Source organism: Suillus subaureus (assembly GCF_016647635.1).
Source record: "Suillus subaureus strain MN1 chromosome Unknown BJ212scaffold_16, whole genome shotgun sequence".
In the NCBI taxonomy this organism is placed as follows: Eukaryota; Fungi; Basidiomycota; class Agaricomycetes; order Boletales; family Suillaceae; genus Suillus; species Suillus subaureus.
In genome coordinates this window covers 204,888-222,972 of record NW_024538572.1, presented here as the reverse complement: position 1 = coordinate 222,972, position 18,085 = coordinate 204,888, and the positions used below count along the sequence as shown (strand labels likewise).

The 18,085-nt window shown below is 48.4% G+C and overlaps 6 protein-coding genes across 6 annotated transcripts; 4 read left to right on the top strand and 2 right to left on the bottom strand.

The window, feature by feature from the left end:
• The first annotated feature begins 301 nt into the window (after positions 1-301).
• Positions 302-3,356, top strand: BJ212DRAFT_1354502 (uncharacterized protein). The gene is made up of 14 exons (XM_041335628.1): positions 302-785; positions 849-902; positions 953-1,028; positions 1,075-1,351; positions 1,407-1,431; positions 1,546-1,634; positions 1,686-1,769; positions 1,817-1,858; positions 1,918-1,938; positions 1,991-2,241; positions 2,293-2,469; positions 2,526-2,617; positions 2,665-3,179; positions 3,249-3,356. The coding sequence occupies exons 1-13, from the start codon at positions 352-354 to the stop codon at positions 2,882-2,884; spliced, it is 1,842 nt and encodes a 613-aa protein (XP_041193041.1). The 5' UTR covers positions 302-351; the 3' UTR covers positions 2,885-3,179; positions 3,249-3,356.
• BJ212DRAFT_1577066 (WD40-repeat-containing domain protein) lies at positions 3,348-6,100 on the bottom strand (the record flags this gene model as incomplete). The annotated part of the gene is made up of 5 exons (XM_041342186.1): positions 3,348-3,598; positions 4,622-4,799; positions 4,848-5,093; positions 5,140-5,223; positions 5,276-6,100. The coding sequence occupies 5 exons, from the start codon at positions 6,098-6,100 to the stop codon at positions 3,348-3,350; spliced, it is 1,584 nt and encodes a 527-aa protein (XP_041193040.1).
• A 336-nt stretch (positions 6,101-6,436) lies between these two features.
• BJ212DRAFT_1480817 (uncharacterized protein) lies at positions 6,437-8,071 on the top strand (the record flags this gene model as incomplete). The annotated part of the gene is made up of 5 exons (XM_041340155.1): positions 6,437-6,475; positions 6,544-6,589; positions 6,653-6,796; positions 6,853-6,993; positions 7,044-8,071. 5 exons carry the CDS (start codon positions 6,437-6,439, stop codon positions 8,069-8,071), a joined length of 1,398 nt encoding a protein of 465 aa, XP_041193039.1.
• Positions 8,072-9,706: 1,635 nt separating this feature from the next.
• BJ212DRAFT_1271466 (adaptin N terminal region-domain-containing protein) lies at positions 9,707-12,311 on the top strand (the record flags this gene model as incomplete). The annotated part of the gene is made up of 9 exons (XM_041330962.1): positions 9,707-9,830; positions 9,881-10,269; positions 10,321-10,605; positions 10,660-10,952; positions 11,002-11,167; positions 11,219-11,410; positions 11,469-11,645; positions 11,697-11,875; positions 11,942-12,311. 9 exons carry the CDS (start codon positions 9,707-9,709, stop codon positions 12,309-12,311), a joined length of 2,175 nt encoding a protein of 724 aa, XP_041193038.1.
• Positions 12,312-13,232: 921 nt separating this feature from the next.
• Positions 13,233-15,737, top strand: BJ212DRAFT_188891 (glycoside hydrolase family 30 protein). The gene is made up of 16 exons (XM_041342590.1): positions 13,233-13,356; positions 13,411-13,503; positions 13,557-13,713; positions 13,765-13,799; positions 13,852-13,900; positions 13,951-14,025; positions 14,074-14,216; positions 14,267-14,333; positions 14,387-14,460; positions 14,509-14,682; positions 14,733-14,831; positions 14,882-14,941; positions 14,997-15,013; positions 15,070-15,417; positions 15,469-15,538; positions 15,592-15,737. The coding sequence occupies exons 2-16, from the start codon at positions 13,429-13,431 to the stop codon at positions 15,646-15,648; spliced, it is 1,500 nt and encodes a 499-aa protein (XP_041193037.1). The 5' UTR covers positions 13,233-13,356; positions 13,411-13,428; the 3' UTR covers positions 15,649-15,737.
• Positions 15,738-16,114: 377 nt separating this feature from the next.
• BJ212DRAFT_188843 (uncharacterized protein) lies at positions 16,115-17,390 on the bottom strand. The gene is made up of 2 exons (XM_041342589.1): positions 16,897-17,390; positions 16,115-16,842 (listed from the first exon to the last, which is right to left on the bottom strand). The coding sequence occupies exons 1-2, from the start codon at positions 17,266-17,268 to the stop codon at positions 16,141-16,143; spliced, it is 1,074 nt and encodes a 357-aa protein (XP_041193036.1). The 5' UTR covers positions 17,269-17,390; the 3' UTR covers positions 16,115-16,140.
• Between the last annotated feature and the right edge of the window lie 695 nt (positions 17,391-18,085).

The following is an 18,085-nucleotide window of genomic DNA, read 5'->3' as shown; positions in this document are numbered from 1 at the left end:
AGCATCTCCACCAATCGCGTGAGTGTGCTACTGAAGTTGTAAGTGTTTGTAAGTGTCCGTAAAGTGCTTAAGCTAAGCGTTCATTTCAGTGGTTTTGCAGATGAAACACTATCTACTGCACACCGTATTCACTACCTCTCAATGTCCTAGCTTTATCTCCTATTGCACATGTAGTGGCGCGAGTGGCCTTTCGTAGAGGGTGCTTGAATTATCAGAAGCAAGTGAAATGATGGAATAACGGGAAGATCCGGGCCATCAATACTTACACATTGATGAGGCAAGCGTAAGTAAGTAACGTAATGTCCGTGAGACTTGGCCATTCAAGAGTTCTTTGTACAGGAGTCGTCCTCGATGATTGTCAATATGCCTGGAGGACATCACACTCGCATGTTCATTGCCTGGCTGAGGCTCTCTATCAGGACCACCGTATCTTGCTCGTATACGAGTCTCCTCGCCTTCCTTCTGCGGCTAATCCAACGCTGTCAGGTCTTTGTTGGGGGAAAAGAGGGAACTTTTCGAGATCCGAGTTTAGCATTCAGCTCTCATCCGGCCGACCAAGAGAAGAAGACCCATGGGACCCTCGCAGTACCGTTGCTTAAAGTACCTCTGCAAAATGAAGGGCCGAATCCCTTAGCTTCCAATAACCAGACTTTCCCGACCGAGCCGACCACTTCTGTGCCATCGACACCAAGCTCGCCCTATCCTGCGGCGCCAGGGCAACTCTTTGATATCACTCTAACTCCCATCATACCTGGACAAATAAAGAGATACGAGAGGAATAAATTGTATGCAAAATATATCTGTCGGACGCATTACCATCTTAACCCCGTTATAAATCATATCGACAGTCAAGATCACAATGAAGATTTTGAGATTCAGAAAGGTCCTTTGGACTGTTCAGAGTAAGCATGCTGGTGACAGAGCACTCGATGAGATTGAAAGGGGCTGTCAGGGAGCTCGCTTCGGTGTCAGGATGGGAGCTGCTCACGCACCCAGAAGGCGCTTTGTTTTTCTATCACTCGAGTGATGTATGTCCGGCTGCTCCTGCATGAGTTTGCTCATATCTCCGTCCAGCGAGTTTTCACTGATGTTGATGTCCGAGACCCTGGAACTGCGGTCACAATATGTACAATGGGTGAGGTTGTTAAGCAGGCGTACGAAGAAGCCCGCAAGGCAGATACCTTTCATACGTCTGTCGAACTCACCTTGGAGCGCGTGGAGGTGGATGGGGAAAAGAAGTGGGGCTACTACTTTGCCGATCATGACAGACGTGTCATTTTCTGGCTAGAGCCCCACAAATCTAAAGATCTTTTGGATAATGTTCGAGGAGTAAAATGGAAAAGCCATGTCAGTGAGTTTATTCCGTCCGATATTCATCCGAGCTTCTCCCATTGTATCACTCCCAGGGTATGCACTAGAATCACAGTACTGGTTCGTACGGTCTCAGAAGTATGCATGTTCCCTTACCGACCGAAGTAAATGTGCTGATAATGTGTAACAGTCCTTCTTACCTCCTATTGTTACACATTATCATCATCTCGACAGGATGCATGTTGAATCGTTTCCAAACAAACGCTTCCTTCCGGAAGATGTCCTCGTAAGACTTAAGGAAATTGTTATGTTTACTCAGGCAGGTGGGTAAAGACTAAAAATCATCTGTGACGTACCGGAATGATTCGTAATAGACAGTATCACTTCTGAAAAATGCCTAGCACCTTATGCTTCGGACGAGGTTTCAAGTATGCTCGGCCTTATGGATCCTCTCATGAGTAAATTATTTCTTGATATGAGAGGTCGTCGCTGATCATCTGTTCAGGCAGTGTTGACAAGGAGCATGAGCATTCTGTGTGGATCGTCGGTAAGTCTAAACACGGAAGCTCTGTTGATTGTTTCTGATACCTTTGTTGATAAAATCAGCTCGGTTTATGGGAGATTTCTGTGAGCTCAGGTTAGATGCGAGTGCAGGCTTTCTGTCTAACTACTTGATTAGGCAGCGACAAGTTTGCAAACTTCTGCGGACAGCCGGGCGCCCGACTTGACTCAGACCAGTCGTTATACGACGATTCTATTCCCCGCCCGAAAAGCATCCTTTTTCGCTTCATGAACGTCATTCTGTTTGGATCCCCTGATGCTCAAAGCAAGGCCCTTCACAAGATATGGGTCGATTACACCATTGTTCAACGGCGTTGGAAAAACTTTATTAACAGGCTTAATAATGAATGGAACGGATACACGATATTCGTGAGTTGTACTTTTACTTCATATCGTCAATGCATTCGATGTCCGTCCCAGTCTACCGTGATGCTTGCTGTTGACATCAGTTTTATGGCAGTTCCATCTGTTCAGAATCAAGCGCCTGTAATCATTGTATTGTATATGTCTACCCTCTGTGCCTTGGGCTCGTTAGTGGTTTCACTAGTCCTGGCCGGACAAGTCAATGACAGTCGGCGGGACTCCGCTAAAGGCGTGGTATGTTCCCTGTTCATCATTCGATTGATTTGAGTTGCATTCTTTACTCCCACTAGGCCTCATTCATGGTAGAAATGTCGCATTCTATACTCGGCCTCGAGAGCCTTGCCCTCATGCTCAGTCTGCCGTATGCTCTTTTGATTTGGGGGTACGTTTCTACTTGCGCAGATGAAGCGGTGACTTACTCTTTGACAGAATGGTATTCTTTGCTGCAGCCTTGTCCGTTGTGATTTACCGCACTTCCGACGTTGTCACCATCTCGGTCGTCTCTCCAATCTGGACCGCCATATTTATCCTGTCGACGTGGCCGGTACTAGCTGCTAATAATATTCATGTATCCCACCTGAGTTCCTGGGTCGCAGGACAGATGTCGTATTTCAGATCATTGTGGGTCGCCACCAGGTCTCATTCCTAATCTGTACAATTACGTCTGGTGTTTGTTTTATGTGATACCTGTCTCTTCCTGGATATTAACACGTTATACACAGTCCTGTGCGTTTACGAATGAACGCGACGCTTGCAAGTTGTCCTACCCCTCCATCAGCCACAGAAATGTACACCATTGGTATTATAAGGAACGTTCACGGGTTTCCCTTGTGTTTGCTCGTTGCTATTTTCGACGTCTGTTTTGCGAATTTCTAGAGGAAACAGGTGCTAGCTTCATCTTCAACATTTCTGACGCAAGTGGGGGTTTCGGCCTTGACCTCAGGCCTAGTGTAAGCAGTTAAGATTGTTGTCCCTTAACAGTTGCGCCAAAAGGCAGTGATAATCAAAGCTCACACTTGATTATCGCGGCCAGTAGTTATGCTGAAAAGCATCGGTGGAGAGCACATGCGCACGGGCGCATTTCGTACTAATCCCTTCTCCACCGACATATTTCACTGTACTGCACACATCGCGTTCACTTTGAGGTCTAGGCGGTGCGGAGGTGTATTTGGATGGGTGAGCATGGTGAGGTGATCAGGAGTTTGTTCAGGCGCATCAGCTGGCTCTTGATCAGCTTCTTTAAATATGTCTGAACAGAAGTAAGATTCTTTTTTCTTCTTGAAATCAGACACTGCAAACGGGCATGACGGTAAATTCACCGTAGTCCCCTGGCATGCTTCGAGAACGACGTCCTTGAACTCGTCTACGAATATGAACCGTCATCAGAGAACCGGTGAGAAGAAGATCTTGTCATATATCGTTATCTACATGTCGTCGAATATGCGCTCGATCACCTGAAACTGGAGCGCTAAACATGTCGTCAGCAATAGGAGTTCAAGTGGAGCATAAAAGGGGCTCCAGTGGAGCGTGCGCATAGCGGCTACGCGAATTGGTTCCGTGGGATCAAACGCTCCATTGTTACAATCAACGGGCTTCCACCTAGGCTCGAGAACAGCCTGGTTTATACGACCAGCAAGTCGAGAGGCGTCATCATAAAAACACGTATTTCTTGCATTGATGCTTCAAAAGGTAATGCAAGTGGGATGAGAGACATGCACAAATTGGAGAAAAGCAACAAGGATGAACGACAGTGTACCAAGCACAACCATCAGACGATTCATCGGAACCGCGGCAGATGCTCCAGCAGATATAATGGCGGATGCAATGACGGGCACGATCTTTAAAGCGAACACAGTTTGTTTTGTAGCAGTGGGTGGTGGTGAATTTGACGACGGTGATGGCAATGACAAATATTGTAGTGTCCTGCGGAGTTATAATATCGGTGTGTCGATCATACGCTTTGAACACATCCCCAACACATTCAGATGTAAATTTAGCGCCTCATCACTTAACCGTGGGTCCCCATAGTAGGAGCTCAGATTCGAATGTTTTTCATTATACGTGAGCGATATATAGACAGTATATATATACAACCTACTGGACAACGGGGAGAAAATAGACATCCTGTTGGACGTGGGTCAAGACATGAGTGATCCTATGACTGATGATCCGACAATGTAATGCAGTGTATGAGACGAAGAACAATTGGTGTTGGAATAGTGATGTAGTACCAGATGAAGATGAACGCGAGTAAGAGAGAAGGGACTAGAGGGTGGTAGGCTCGTGCACTACTGAATATCAGGGGATCTAGTGGTGGACACACAGCAGACACAAGACCAAAAGCGAGTGCAGCACCCAGCCTCTCTTGTAGAACCGTCAAGGGTACCTGGTACGTCTATGGGAGTGATAATTGCAGGACGGGGTGTCAGTGGTGAGGTTGTAGTGGCATCTGCTGCCTGTGGGCGCAATAACGGCAATGACAGTGCCCCGCCTTGATTTGGGTGTTGCTTCAGTTGTCCTTTGGAGGTAGCTTTAGTGTTCGGTACCGGAGCGACATATAAACGCTTTGGGATAAATGAGTATAGGAAGGAAGAGAGTGGGGGGGAACAAACCGATTTGCGTTGACCAACAGTACGAGCACTAGGAGCTCGTCGAGAGAAAAACCCTAACCATGGGCGTGGCGAGAGGTGTGGCTCGACATCAGGATCGAGCCGTGAGCGGCGAAAGAAGGATGAGAAGCGGTGCGAGGTAGAAGATGGCACCAAGGTGGCAAACTCGTGTGTGGAGGAAGTCGGGAGATGGTCTAGGGCGGGGACTGAGGTAGCATAGATAGGTTGATGTGTTGGAGGAAACTGAAACTAAAAACAAGTTAGAAGAAAATCAACCGAAATGTGGGGCACGCACATCGACGCGATCTGGGGAATCGCCGACAATCTCTGGCGGGACTTGGATGTCATCCCGGATTTGTTGGGCTGGAGGAGCCATTATCTAATCCGGAAATAAGTGTCTTTCCGTCCGCGGTCCAAGCGAGGCATTGCACAAAACTCGTCTGTCCTCTGAGAGTTGCAACCAGCTTGCCTGTGTTCGCATCCCGAATTTCAATCATGATGAACCTGCCTGATCTAGCAGTCGCAAACATGGTCATGTCTGGTGAGTAGACAACTGCATTCACGTGGGTGCGCTCTGCCTCGATTGGTTTGAGGATGCTTGCCCCGCTCTTCACATCCCATTGCATTACAGTCCCATCATTAGATCCGCTCGCCACTCGCCGGCCATCTCGACTCCAGCAGACAGACGACACTTCCTTTGTGTGACCCGTCCATTTAACAATGACCTTACCCGTATCGATATTCCACAACCTCACTATACCGTCCAGACTTCCACTAACCACTTGCGTCCCATCCGGAGACAACGCTATGGTCCATACTGCACCTTTTCCATCCCGCAAGTCGTCCCCTATCTGTTTCTCGCTCTCCAAATTCCAAATCCGCAGCGAGCCGTCCCCTGAACAAGCGATAATCCGATGTCCATCGAGCAGGTGTACAACGGCCCACACAACTCCACTGTGTCCTACAAAGTTCCCGTGGGGCATGATGTGCGGTGCCTCTTCCGCACTAGCGTAAGGATAAGATATCTTTGTTCGGGGTTCCATACTAGCACTGGGTAGAGAAATCTTTGATTGCCGTTCCGCCTTAGCACTGGGCAAAGGGATCTTTAATGTTGGTTTTGTTTCAGCAGCAGGCACAGGTATTGACGGAGATATCTCCATCTGCAATGACGGTTTTACTATCTCAGCGGCAGGCAGAGATATCGACGGAGCCTCTATCTTCGGTATCTGTTCCTCCCCAGCGGTTGGCAAAGACATGGCTACTGTTTTATTTGAGGATTGTCATCTCAAATCTTTTCCGCTAAAGTCTAAGTGATCACTCACAAACAGGTGTTTTATCTAACAATGAGCCAGAGGTTGAAAGATGTGACGGTCACTGGCGTTTGTGGTTAATTCAGAATCGAGTGCACTGGAAGTTCAACTTGAGTCCATCAAGTATGTTGTTTACTCGCTTCGTACACCCATCTACTATAGTACTAGCACTTGAAGAAGCACAAACACAGCATCACAACTCCTTAGACAATGACAACGACATTCTAGAATTGACCAGGCCTATATACAACACTAGTTCTATATTTTTTTTACGTGAGAGACATGTCAGTCGCACCCCAGATTTCAGTCCGCCTTGCCATCGTACGGTTCACATCTCACACAGTATCAAAATCAGTGGTCAAGCAGCTCATCACTTGTTTCCTCCCTAGGCATTCACCGTCTTGAAACATAAGCCGAAGGACCAGTCCATCCCAAGTCGGTTGCTTCACGTTGCTGCCTCAGTTGAGGCTTATTCACAGATATGACGCGGCTACGCAGGTTATCTCCTGGGTCTTCAGTCCCTTTTTTCTCTGTCCAACGATAGCCAGGCAACGTGCGGTGAGGACGCGTGGAGGAATCATGCGCTCTCTCTAGAAAGAGAACTTGAGTCCTTGAAACAAAAGCGGGAAGACGATGAAACAGGTGTGTTTGAGTCCTCGAATATCATTCCCTCCGCAAGCCTTACTGTCATTTTGCAGAACTCATTCGTCTGCGGCAAAACGCGACCAAGGACATGCCAGACGACTCGGACGCTGCTCCCTCAAAAAAGAAAACGAAGAAGGGTGGTAAAGCTCAGGAGCTTCAACTTCAGGACGATGACTGGCCTGCAAAACGGGAAGGTGCGAACCTCATATTCGCCTCGTTTTCCTTGACTCACGCCTCGGGGAAGAACGCCTCAATGCGACGGGCCAATCATCACCGTCCCTCGCCGCAGCATTCACCTCCCTTCGAAGTGTTCTCAACTCAGTAAGTCCGCAGACAGGTGACGACCCACCACACAACTCGCGCCTACTAGCTGCGATTACACGCACAATTGACACCATTGGTAAATTCCTAGGCCTCCAAAATATTTCGACGTCTTCTGTTCCATCAGAACTTAATGAGTTGAGAATCGCAATGGCCTCCCCACTCCTGGTGTATGTCTTGCGCATCGCTCTTCCAGCCCTCTTCTACCAAGACATCAGAAATTCCTGCAGTGTTGCTGTATCCCGCCTGATCGATGCCCTATTCGTCCCCGTTGTCTGCAGCTTCACTCTCGTATCCCGTGCACACGTCATGCACCATGTAGACACCAGCTTGGCTAAGAAGACGTCGAAAAGTCGCAAAGGAAATGAGAAGGTACCGAAACCTCCAAGCCAGATACCTGACGTTCGTATGGACCTCTTGACTCTTCTCGACGAGGCGCTGAACACGTTAGACTCAATATCACCCTGCCACTCTGGGTATACGGCTGGCATCAGGGAGCGCATAGCATTAGAGTCGATTCGGTCTCTAGAGTCGTTGTACTCTACAGGAATCACTGTCAGTGCCGACGGAACTATGGACAACGCAACCCTGGAGGACGCGTCTCATGGTCCAGAATCATCGCAGGCGTCGCATCCACACAGACGGAGAACTGTGCTCAGTAGAAAGGATAGGCTCGAGGCTCTCGCGCGGAAAGATGCGACGTGGTATCTGTGCCACATACTCAACTCTTCCATGAGCACAGGTGGACCGAAAGACGGGCCTGGATCTATGCTCAACGGTGCTCTTTTGGATGGTGCTGCAAGAATTGTGAAGATGTGCATCTCGATGGACTGTGACGGTGTTGCGCGAGTTGGAAGGAGTTGCGTCATGGATGTGATGTGTCGAAATATGGTCTTGGCCGCTTGTGAAAAGATATTCAGTGCCCTACCTCAAGAGAACCCTGGGCTGTAATGTATTATAGATTTCCGCAGGCCCTTACCTGTGTTAATATTTAGCAGCGTGTGGACGCAGGCATCCGTTTCCCAGAGTAGCCACGTGCGATTGTCCAGCTGTGATAGGGGTACTACTTCCAAGTAGCTTCGGTGAAGGAGGATGTGGTCTCAATATTTGCAATTCAGTCTCCATTGGTCTCAATCTACGGCATCTTGTAATTGTTCTTCTGAACGCTGCTCCAGCACTCCGGTAGCAGCTGTTGCTCAGCATTTAAATACTCCCGCACCTGTAAGTGTTCATAACACTCATACATTTCACTTCTCGAAATAGAACCTATCAATTCGGAATCGATCGTACGTTCCAGTGGCTCATCTCGATCGCCGGGCGGCATACGACACAGCTGGAAGAGAAGGACGAAGTGTGTACATTTTCTCTATTCGTTTATTCTTACCCCGCCGTTGACTTGAGGCATGTGCTTGCAGGCAGAAGACGATTCAGAGGGGTCCGAATGCCAAAAGTTGACCAGGTAGCAAAAAATACAGTGAGCTATGAGGGACATAGTTTGCAACGAGGCCGATTAGATTGGCGCTAACATATAGGCAACGCAACTCGCTGCTATGCTAATTTATCCTCCTATCCAACAACAGACATCAGGGATGCACGAATGCGCTTCGCATGGAACACTCGTCTTCTCTGGTGGTCGAGAATTAAGTAATCAGTGCTTTGGCTGCGCAGCCTATGCTGTGTACAAGCTGTGAGGTGAACACGAGGATAAAGGTACCAGGAAGTCCAGGAAACAGTGAACTCGACTCTGACTTGATCCAAACAGTCATTGCTCCCTACCGTTCGCCCGCCACTGCTGTCCTTGTAAGTAATAGAGTTGGAATTGATTGATGAAAGCTGAGATGGCACTGCACTGGGTAGTAGGAAGTCTGGAGCACGTTTCCACCCGCCACCAAAACGAAAGAGACATCAGCAATAACACCTCGCCCGATATTTGAAGGACGCACCGATTGGGTCTGGGGCTTCATACACCTCCAAGACGGACAGCAGATCATCACTTGTTCATGGGACGGCTTGCTGTGGAAATGGAACTTGGAGACCGGCCAACAAATAGGAGAAGACTGGCGGGACGGAGAAAGTGAAGTGCACAGGATAGCGCTGTCTTCGGGCGGGACGAAACTGGTTAGCGGGAGTAAGGATTGTGTATTGAGGACATTGACACATGCAAGGTCATCGTTCGATGGACGGGTCACACAGAGCTCATATCCTCTCTATGCTGGAGTCGAGATGGTCGACGAGTGGTGAGAGGATCTGACGATGGGACTGCAAGGCAGACGTGACTCAGAATGGAGACTATAAACTAGCAGCTGATCGGATTTTATCATGACTCGGAATGGCTCAATGAATAAAGTATATGGTATACTACAACGCTTCTCACATTCAATTCTCCTCTGCAGACACCATCTTCAGGAGGAAACCATAGTGCATGTCTGGTAGTTCACGTTCAGGAGTAAGTATTATATGGACCATCGCAGCGCGCACCGGTACGTAACTTTCCCATCAGGCACGGAGTAATCGAGCACCACGTAAAAGGTGAAACTTAGAGAGACAAGTGTGCTTATGTAATGGGATAATCTCTATCCTTTGGCAATGAGCATACGAGCACCACGGAAAGGCGAAAACTATGAGCTCAGTGTGGATCTCAACAGCGAGTACCGCGATAAACGAAAAGATGCGATCAAGCGGGTCATAGCATCTATGACCGTTGGCAAAGGTGCCGCACTTTCTCGTTCGATCTGCTCACTGCGCTTAACACATCCCCAGACGTCAGCGGCTTGTTCCCCGATGTCCTCAAGAATATGCAGACAGATGACCTGGAACAGAAGAAGCTCGTGTATCTATATCTCATGAACTATGCAAAGACACAGCCAGAACTCGTCATATTGGCCGTGAACACCTTCGTCAAGGACTCCGAGGATCCTAACCCTCTCGTACGCGCACTGGCGATTCGAACCATGGGGTGTTTGCGTGCAGAGAAGATTATAGACTATCTGTGCGACCCTCTTCAACGCGCCTTGCGAGATGACAATCCGTATGTTCGAAAGACTGCTGCGCTCTGCGTTGCAAAGTTGTATGATCTCAAGCCCGAACTTGTCATCGAGAATGGTTTCTTGGATCAGCTTCGTGATATGATTTCAGATAGCAACCCTATGGTAATGTTGTAATTTTCTGTCTTACCGAGCAGGCTTCTTATCTGCGTTTAGGTCGTAGCAAATACAGTTGCGGCGCTCACAGACATCCACATCTCAGCAACCTCCAACCAACCATCTGATTCTACTTCCGATCCCGCTGTATTCTCCATCACCTCCGCTATACTGAACAAACTACTCATCGCCCTCAACGAGTGTTCAGAATGGGGTCGAGTCGCAATCTTGAATGCTCTGGCACGGTATGAGGCACAGGACGACAAAGAGAGTGAGCACATCTGCGAGCGCGTCGTACCTCAATTCCAGCATGTAAATGGTAGTGTTGTTCTTGCCGCAATGAAGGTACACAGTGTCGCTCATCCGGCCCTTGTCATGACTTGACCTTCGCATCTCAAGGTCATCATGATCCACATACGCAATGTTCGACGAGACGATCTTGTTAAGCAGTTGATTCGCAAGATGGCACCACCACTCGTCACCCTGTTATCGTCCCCGCCCGAGGTACAGTGGGTCGCGCTGCGGAATATCAACCTTCTCCTTCAAAAACGATCCGACCTCCTTTCGAACGAAATGAGGGTATTTTTCTGTAAATACAATGACCCGTTGTACGTCAAGATCGAGAAGCTTGATATCATGGTCCGATTGGCCAGTGATAACAACGTGGATGCTTTGTTGAGCGAGCTGAAAGAGTGAGTCACCCCAATTTCTGTAGTTTACATCGCTGACCGTGCTGGTCAGATACTCGTCAGAAGTTGATGTCGATTTTGTCCGGAAGAGCATCAAAGCTATCGGCCAGACAGCTATTTCAATTGAGAGCGCAGCGGAACGTTGTGTGAACGTACTGTTAGAGCTCATTAACACTCGCGTCAGCTATGTGGTCCAAGAAGCCGTAGTCGTCATGAAGGTGCGCAGTGATGTGCTGTTTCTTATAGCATCCTAATGATATGCCTTTTAGGATATCTTCAGGAAGTACCCTTCTACATACGAAGGTGTAATTCCTACACTCTGCGCTAATTTGGAAGAGCTAGATGAGCCAGAAGCGAAAACGTCCTTGATTTGGATTATTGGCGAGTATGCCGACAAGATTGACAACGCAGATGAACTGTTGGGGATATTTGTGGACTCTTTCATTGAGGAGTCGTACCAGGTATTTGACTTCAGCGTTATCTTATGCTTTTGCCATAAGTCCTGATCTTACGCAACAGGTTCAGCTTCAAACGTTAACTGCAGTGGTCAAGCTGTTCTTGAAGAAGCCTGACTCGTCCCAGGGAGTCGTTCAGCGTGTGCTGAATACAGCAACGAAGGATTGCGATTCACCGGATGTGCGGGACCGCGCTTACATATATTGGAGACTCTTATCAACAGACCCTGGCGCAGCCAAGGTGCGAATGATCTCTGAGTCTTAGTAAATGGTGCTCATCAACTTAACCTAGGCTGTTGTCCTTGCCCATCGGCCACCAATATCTATCCCGAGAACAACAGTTTCGCCCGCGTTGCTTGAAGAGCTCCTCGGCGAGATATCATCATTAGCAAGTGTTTATCACAAACCTGCTCAAACCTTTGTTGGTCATGGACGGGTCGGTGCCGATTCAGTGCAACGCAAAGGATCAGAGTGAGTGCCCACTAACCAGTTTTGTCTGTTTCTACTGAGTTGACGACACTCATCATGTAATTATAGAATCTCAGATGCTCAGAAAGCCCTCCAGACGGTTGTTGCCGGCCAACAAGCAGAGAACCTTCTCGACTTTGGTGATGATTCTGCTCAGGATGGGCAGCCTTCTGGGCTCGCCGCCACCCAAATACTTCCTTCGACACCCGCTGCAGCAAATTTCCTGTCAGGCACTTCTGCGAATCCACTAGACGATCTCGTGTCGATCTTCGGTGGTATGGAAACTATGGAGACAGGTGCAGGATCACTGTCAACGGCGCTATCGCCGACGACGACAACCATGTCCTCACCTTTCGAGGGATTCGGAGGGTCACCAGCGCCATCCTCCCAGCCGGCTCAGAATGCGCAGCCCCAGGAGGATTTGTTAGGGTTGTTCTAGCATACTTGGCATCGCCATGTGCATGTACATATGATATTTACTCGGTGGCGTTAGCAGCTTTCCACGTATGGTACACATACATGTCTAGTCGATATTTTCTGTTTGAGGAATGGATGGGCTATTCATACGCATCACGAGGCGTTCGTGGCATGCAGTCAAGCACGGAGTCTAAAACTGCGTTGCCCTTCTACTTCAGAGTTGGAAGTTTTCTCACCCCGGCTCAGCTCTACGACTGTGATCCTGACCCTCTATCGGTTCCGAGATCAATCGATCATGATCCAAACGGGTGATGTCAAGCTTCAACGAATGATTCTGTCGGATGTCCGTGCCCTGTCAAATTGGTGATGTGCCACTGGGGCTGTGCGGTAGCACTTCCGTTTCGACCTTGTGTTATTTGCACGTGGTGGATCAAGGAACTGAGGCCTGAGGCCTGAGGAACAGCGGCCATTACGGAGATGGATTGCGCATTGCATGTACACGACGGTCCCAAACCGCTGACTGCCCGACAGGCTACAGCTTGTTCCATGTGTCGTAGCGGATGGCATATCGGGCAGATCATGACTCTGCTTATTGAACTGAGTCACCCATTCTGTCGTTCGCCGACTTCTCTTGTATCAATCGACGTCGATTCGAGTTCTTCCAGCAGGTCATCGACCTTTCCGCATCCATTTTTCCAATTTGTATTTGTTTCCTTCCTCGATCACTTTTTGTCCCCATGCATTTCTGCTTCTGGATGGGTGTTTTCTTCACGACCCTACCTGAGACATCTCTCGGAGTAGCTTAATGTTGATTGCCAAGATTGGCCGCTGCATGCCTTTGGCATGGAAAGCTATGTTTATGGACATGCAGTATCAGATACCTGCGGCAGGCAGGTGAGTATATCTTGGGATGTCTCTCAAATTGATCTAGGTTGCTCCATGCCCTCCTCGCGCATTTTTTTTGCACGCTGGCCTGAGGAACCAAACGAGCCTGCCCTTGCAGCTTCAAGTGTAAGGGGGATCTATTTAATGTCTGCCGATCTGATTTGATATAAGAGCCTGTATCTGTAAGTTCATTCGTCCTCCCTTGCACGCTCAGACGTAGACGCCAAACGTGAAAGGCTTTTCGTGCAGTCACGATGATGAGGTCCCTCCAAATCTTTTGTTCCCTGGCGCTGTTGCAGGCAGTTGCGTCGCAGCAGATTTGGGACATCGTAAGCCGACGCGTCCTTGTGCTGTTGTGCGGTGGATTCACATCTGTGTGCAGTGGCAAACTACATGGGATAGGGACATGCTATTCACGTATTCCCAACCTACGCCGGACCCCATTAATTTCGTTACTCCTGGCGCTATCGGGAGCGCGGACATCGCCGTCGATGATTCCTCAGTATACCAAACCGTGTATGGTTTCGGAGCATCATTGAGTAAGCTTTGCGGTCGTCTCTCTGGACTGAGTGTTAATGATATTGTCTCAGCTGATTCTTCTGCTGAGTTGTTAAACAACTTGAAGGCATGACGTGTGTTCTGCTCCCTGTGTGTGGTGCACTGATAGTATTCATTAGGTACAGAATGCTGGAGGTTATTGGCAGCTCATGGATTATTTATTTAATGGTGCGTTGCTTGCCTTCATATCGGCAATTTACTGACCCCTTCGTCATCAGCTACGGATGCTGCTAACTCAGCCGGGTTCTCCTATATCCGCGTTCCACTCGGAGCGACAGACTTTTCTGCAAATAGTTTGTCTGCTCCACAGTTGATGAAATAACTGACGAACAGGTTTATAGCCTACAGTTATGACGATATCAGTGGAGACACATCACTGAACGATTTTAACATCAATGCTGCACCATCTAACGTTTTCTCAGTTCTTCAAGATATTCTATCTATCAATCACATGGCCAGATTCCACATCGTGCCTTGGTCGCCGGTATGCAGATTACTTGGTGTACCCATCAATCACTCAATGTTGTCACCTAGCCCGGTTGGATGAAGAGCGGGGAAACTATGCGCGGAGGCTCACTAAATACTAAATACATTAACACAAGTGAGCCATTTGAGTATACACCTTCATGGATGCGCGGCTGACAATGATTGCAGTGGCAAACTACCTCTTGAAGAGTGTGCAGGCATTCTCAGACAAGGGGATTCCCATTTACGCAATCAGTATCCAGGTACGTTCATTACGGTCGACTTATTCCCTGGTATGACCGTCCCACCAGAATGAGCCGGAATACAGTGACTCCACATACCCGACTTGCAACATGCCGGTGGCAACTGAAGCACAGATTGGGCTGGCTCTGCGCACGCTGTTGAACAACTATGGCTTTTCGGGTGTCAAGATTATTGGTTACGACCACAATTGGGTGGACGCTGCCAACTATCCGGTCCAACTGGTGCGCGATCCCCCTAGGCTGATTTATATGCGATGCTGAGACATTGGCAGATGCAACAAGCCGGAAGTGCCTTTGATGGAGTGTCTTTCCATTGTTATCAGGGTTCCGTCAGCGACCAGGCTTCGTTCACGTCTCAGTATCCGAACAAGGTATTTGATTTCGGGCTTTTGGTCAATTCTTCCCTTAGTGAGTCGTTTAGGAAGTGTACTTTACGGAGTGTTCGGGAACCCTTGGCAGTGACTGGTGGAGCGATATCAAGGTATTCATTTACAATCCATCTTGCGTCAGACGAAATGAACTAATCCCGTTACTAGTGGTACATGGACAATATGTATGTGGCCAGTCCCTTAACTTGGCTATCCTCTGATCTTGTATGGCACTTTCAAGTTTCATCGGTAGCATCTCATACGGATCCTCTTCCGGATTGATGTGGAATATCGCACTCGATGGAAGCGGCCAGCCATTACTCCCAGGTACAGACAGCTGTGGGGGCAGTGGATGTCGTGGTGTAGTCCAAATCAACAACAATGGAACCTGGAGCGTAAACCAAGAATTTTACTCCATGGCTCAAGCCTCCAAGGCCATTCTTCCTCGCGACGTCGGCGGTCCATGGGGCCGGCGAATTGGCGTAAGCGTCGGCGGTTCGCTTGACTGGGCTCTTGTGGTCGGCGCCTACAAGACGGGCAGGGTTTCGTCGAGTGATTGGAACAGGTACAGCATCGTCGTACTGAATTGGTAGGGATTCTGTGATTCCAACTGCATGACAAGATATTGATCCTTCGTCAGGGATGACAGTGCATCCACCAGTTGGAATCCTCAGCCTGTGAAGGCCACTATCGAGTTCAGGGGTATGCAGGTGGGTGAACATTCAAAATATTCGTGGACAAAATTCTCTGATCATCATTATAGGCTACATACACATTTCCCGTCGGTGTCACCACCCTTTGGTGGTATGCTGCCAACTAGTTGTATCTTGATATTTTTGTTGTATTTTTTTTACGTTCCTGGGTGGCCGTGGGTTTACTTTGATTTCATGTGGGCTTTTCTGTATTATTTGTATCACTATCAGTAACTAATTATGTATTCTCATTTGTTCATGTCGTACGGGACGGGCGAAGACATCGAGCTAAAGGTTGCAGTGTAGATGTACATCTATGTTCTTGTACTAAATAAGCAAGCTACCTGCCTTATCCTTTGCACATCCCAAGGCGCATTTTATCATTACTGCCAAATTACTGCAGCCGGATGCCAATGATGTCAGTGTCGGTTGAGCAAGACAAATATTTCAGGCTAAGATTTATATATGATAGTTACGATATGTGTAAACCCATTGGGTATCAACTACCAGTACACTCGTTATTCTTTGGAACACAACTGCTCTCCGGCACTGCCAGTAGGGTTTCCTAAGACAGAAATCATCATCCCCCCATCTCCTAGTCGTCATTTGGTTCGCGATCCTCAGAAGCCGAAGTCAGAATTATCGTCATCTTCGTCATCCTCTGAGTCGAAGTCATCGTCGTCACCCCTTGCTTCATATCGTCGCAAAGAGACACCTAACTGCTCTTCTTGAGCGTCTCTGACGAGTCGGATGCCGCACACATTGCGTATCCTCCGCCCGACCCATGTCTCGCACAACCCTCCAAGTGTCAGGTCACGTGGCGGTTCGTCTTTCTCATCATCAGTGCACGCAACATCATATGAAATACCGACAGCGGCGAGAAGCAGGCGTATGCCCCTGACGAGTGATCGTCGGTATGCGAGCATGGCCTCGGGGTCGTTGTCAGCAGGTTTCTCCAACTCTCCAAACAACACTTCATGAACGTCCTGAACATTCTCCTCGTGCAAGTCCACTTTTCCACGTTCCACGGGACGCCACTCTTTCTGTCCGTAGCAGTCATCATAGTGATCGTAGAAACCCCAGCACAAATTCTGCCACCCATTGCGCGTGTGCACATATGGCGGACGGACCTTTTTGAGATCTTTTTTGATGACAGATACATCGCCCGCCGTCGCAGATGGGCGGCGGTATATCTTGAAGCCGAGTGAGTAGAACCACTGGGCTGATGAAAGACGCGAACGGAGGTAGTATTGAAAATGCACATCGATGTGCATTGGCGCACTGGGCGAGTAGATCCTGACTGTCATATCAACGGAACGTGGCTATCGATTACTTGATGTCAGTCATGAAATACAGTGTCAGCAAGCGTTACGCACTTTCGTGCCCTTGCCGGCGTCGAGTAACATTTCGTTGCCTGCAATAGTGATACATTTCTGGAGGGTACCATGCTCCAAATCCATCTCTTTCTCAATCTGAGAAACGGAAGCTTTGGCGTTGTCGAAAAGCCAGGAGCACTCGTCGTACTCATCCGCCTTAGGGCCATCTCCAGAACCCTTGCCTGGGTCCGAGACAAGTGTGCAGTATTTTTGATTGGTTTGGAGGCGATTGATGGAATAATTGGTCCATGCGTTCTGTGTTGCACGGGTTAGGTGAAGTAAGGGACCAAAGTGATATTCCGCTAGTTCAAGTCCTTGCAGATCGATTTTAGCTGCTGAAGGATTGGTGCTGTCAGCACTGTTTTCAGTCATACTAGAGAGTGAAATACGATTAAGCCTCGATGAGAAATTCAGGTCGACCGTCGTCGATAGAGAAGAGGGTGCTACGGGCAAACTTAAACATACTAGTCTTCACGTAACCGTGACTGGTTTCAGGATTGATTACTACCCAGTTTTATGGCTTTGAGACTATAAGGAAGTCCTGGTCACTCTCGAATGTCGAAAGATGTAATGCATGGGTGAATCAGTCCCAGAAATATCCCTTCTCGGTGTCAGGCTAGTTGTTGTTCGGCATAAGATCTGATTGAGATACTGTACCGTCTATGATAGCATTGTGTGTTTCCTTTTCGGCCCATGTTTTTGGTGATAGTATACTGTTGCCAGGCTGCGCTCTTATGGTGTCCAGAGATACACTCGTGGATCTCCGATGCGGTAACAGGGTCTTCATGTCTACATAGGGAATCTTCCTTCTCCGTATTTTGTAGTTGCTGAGTTACTCGAGAAGGGGAAGAATGTAATCTGCGCCGAGCTCGCTAAGCTGGATGCAAGAGATTCATATTGCTATTTCAGGGGTGTTGCATTGGAGGTGAATGAAGGTACTACGGCTCAGCGCTGACGTCGGCGAGAAGAGAAAGCAACGTGACAAACTTACTTAGTAAGCTTTACATATAGCATACGTATGGGGACTCCGATTTCGAATTCCTGTGGGCTTCTTCTTGTCTCTTCACGTTCTCACTCTCAACAACGCTGTGCACAATCGACCGTGAGGGAAGGGATCAGTCCGGAGGTCGAGCACAGTTTGCGCTAGCGTCAAACCTTAACATCCATTAAACGAAGTTGCATATGCGGG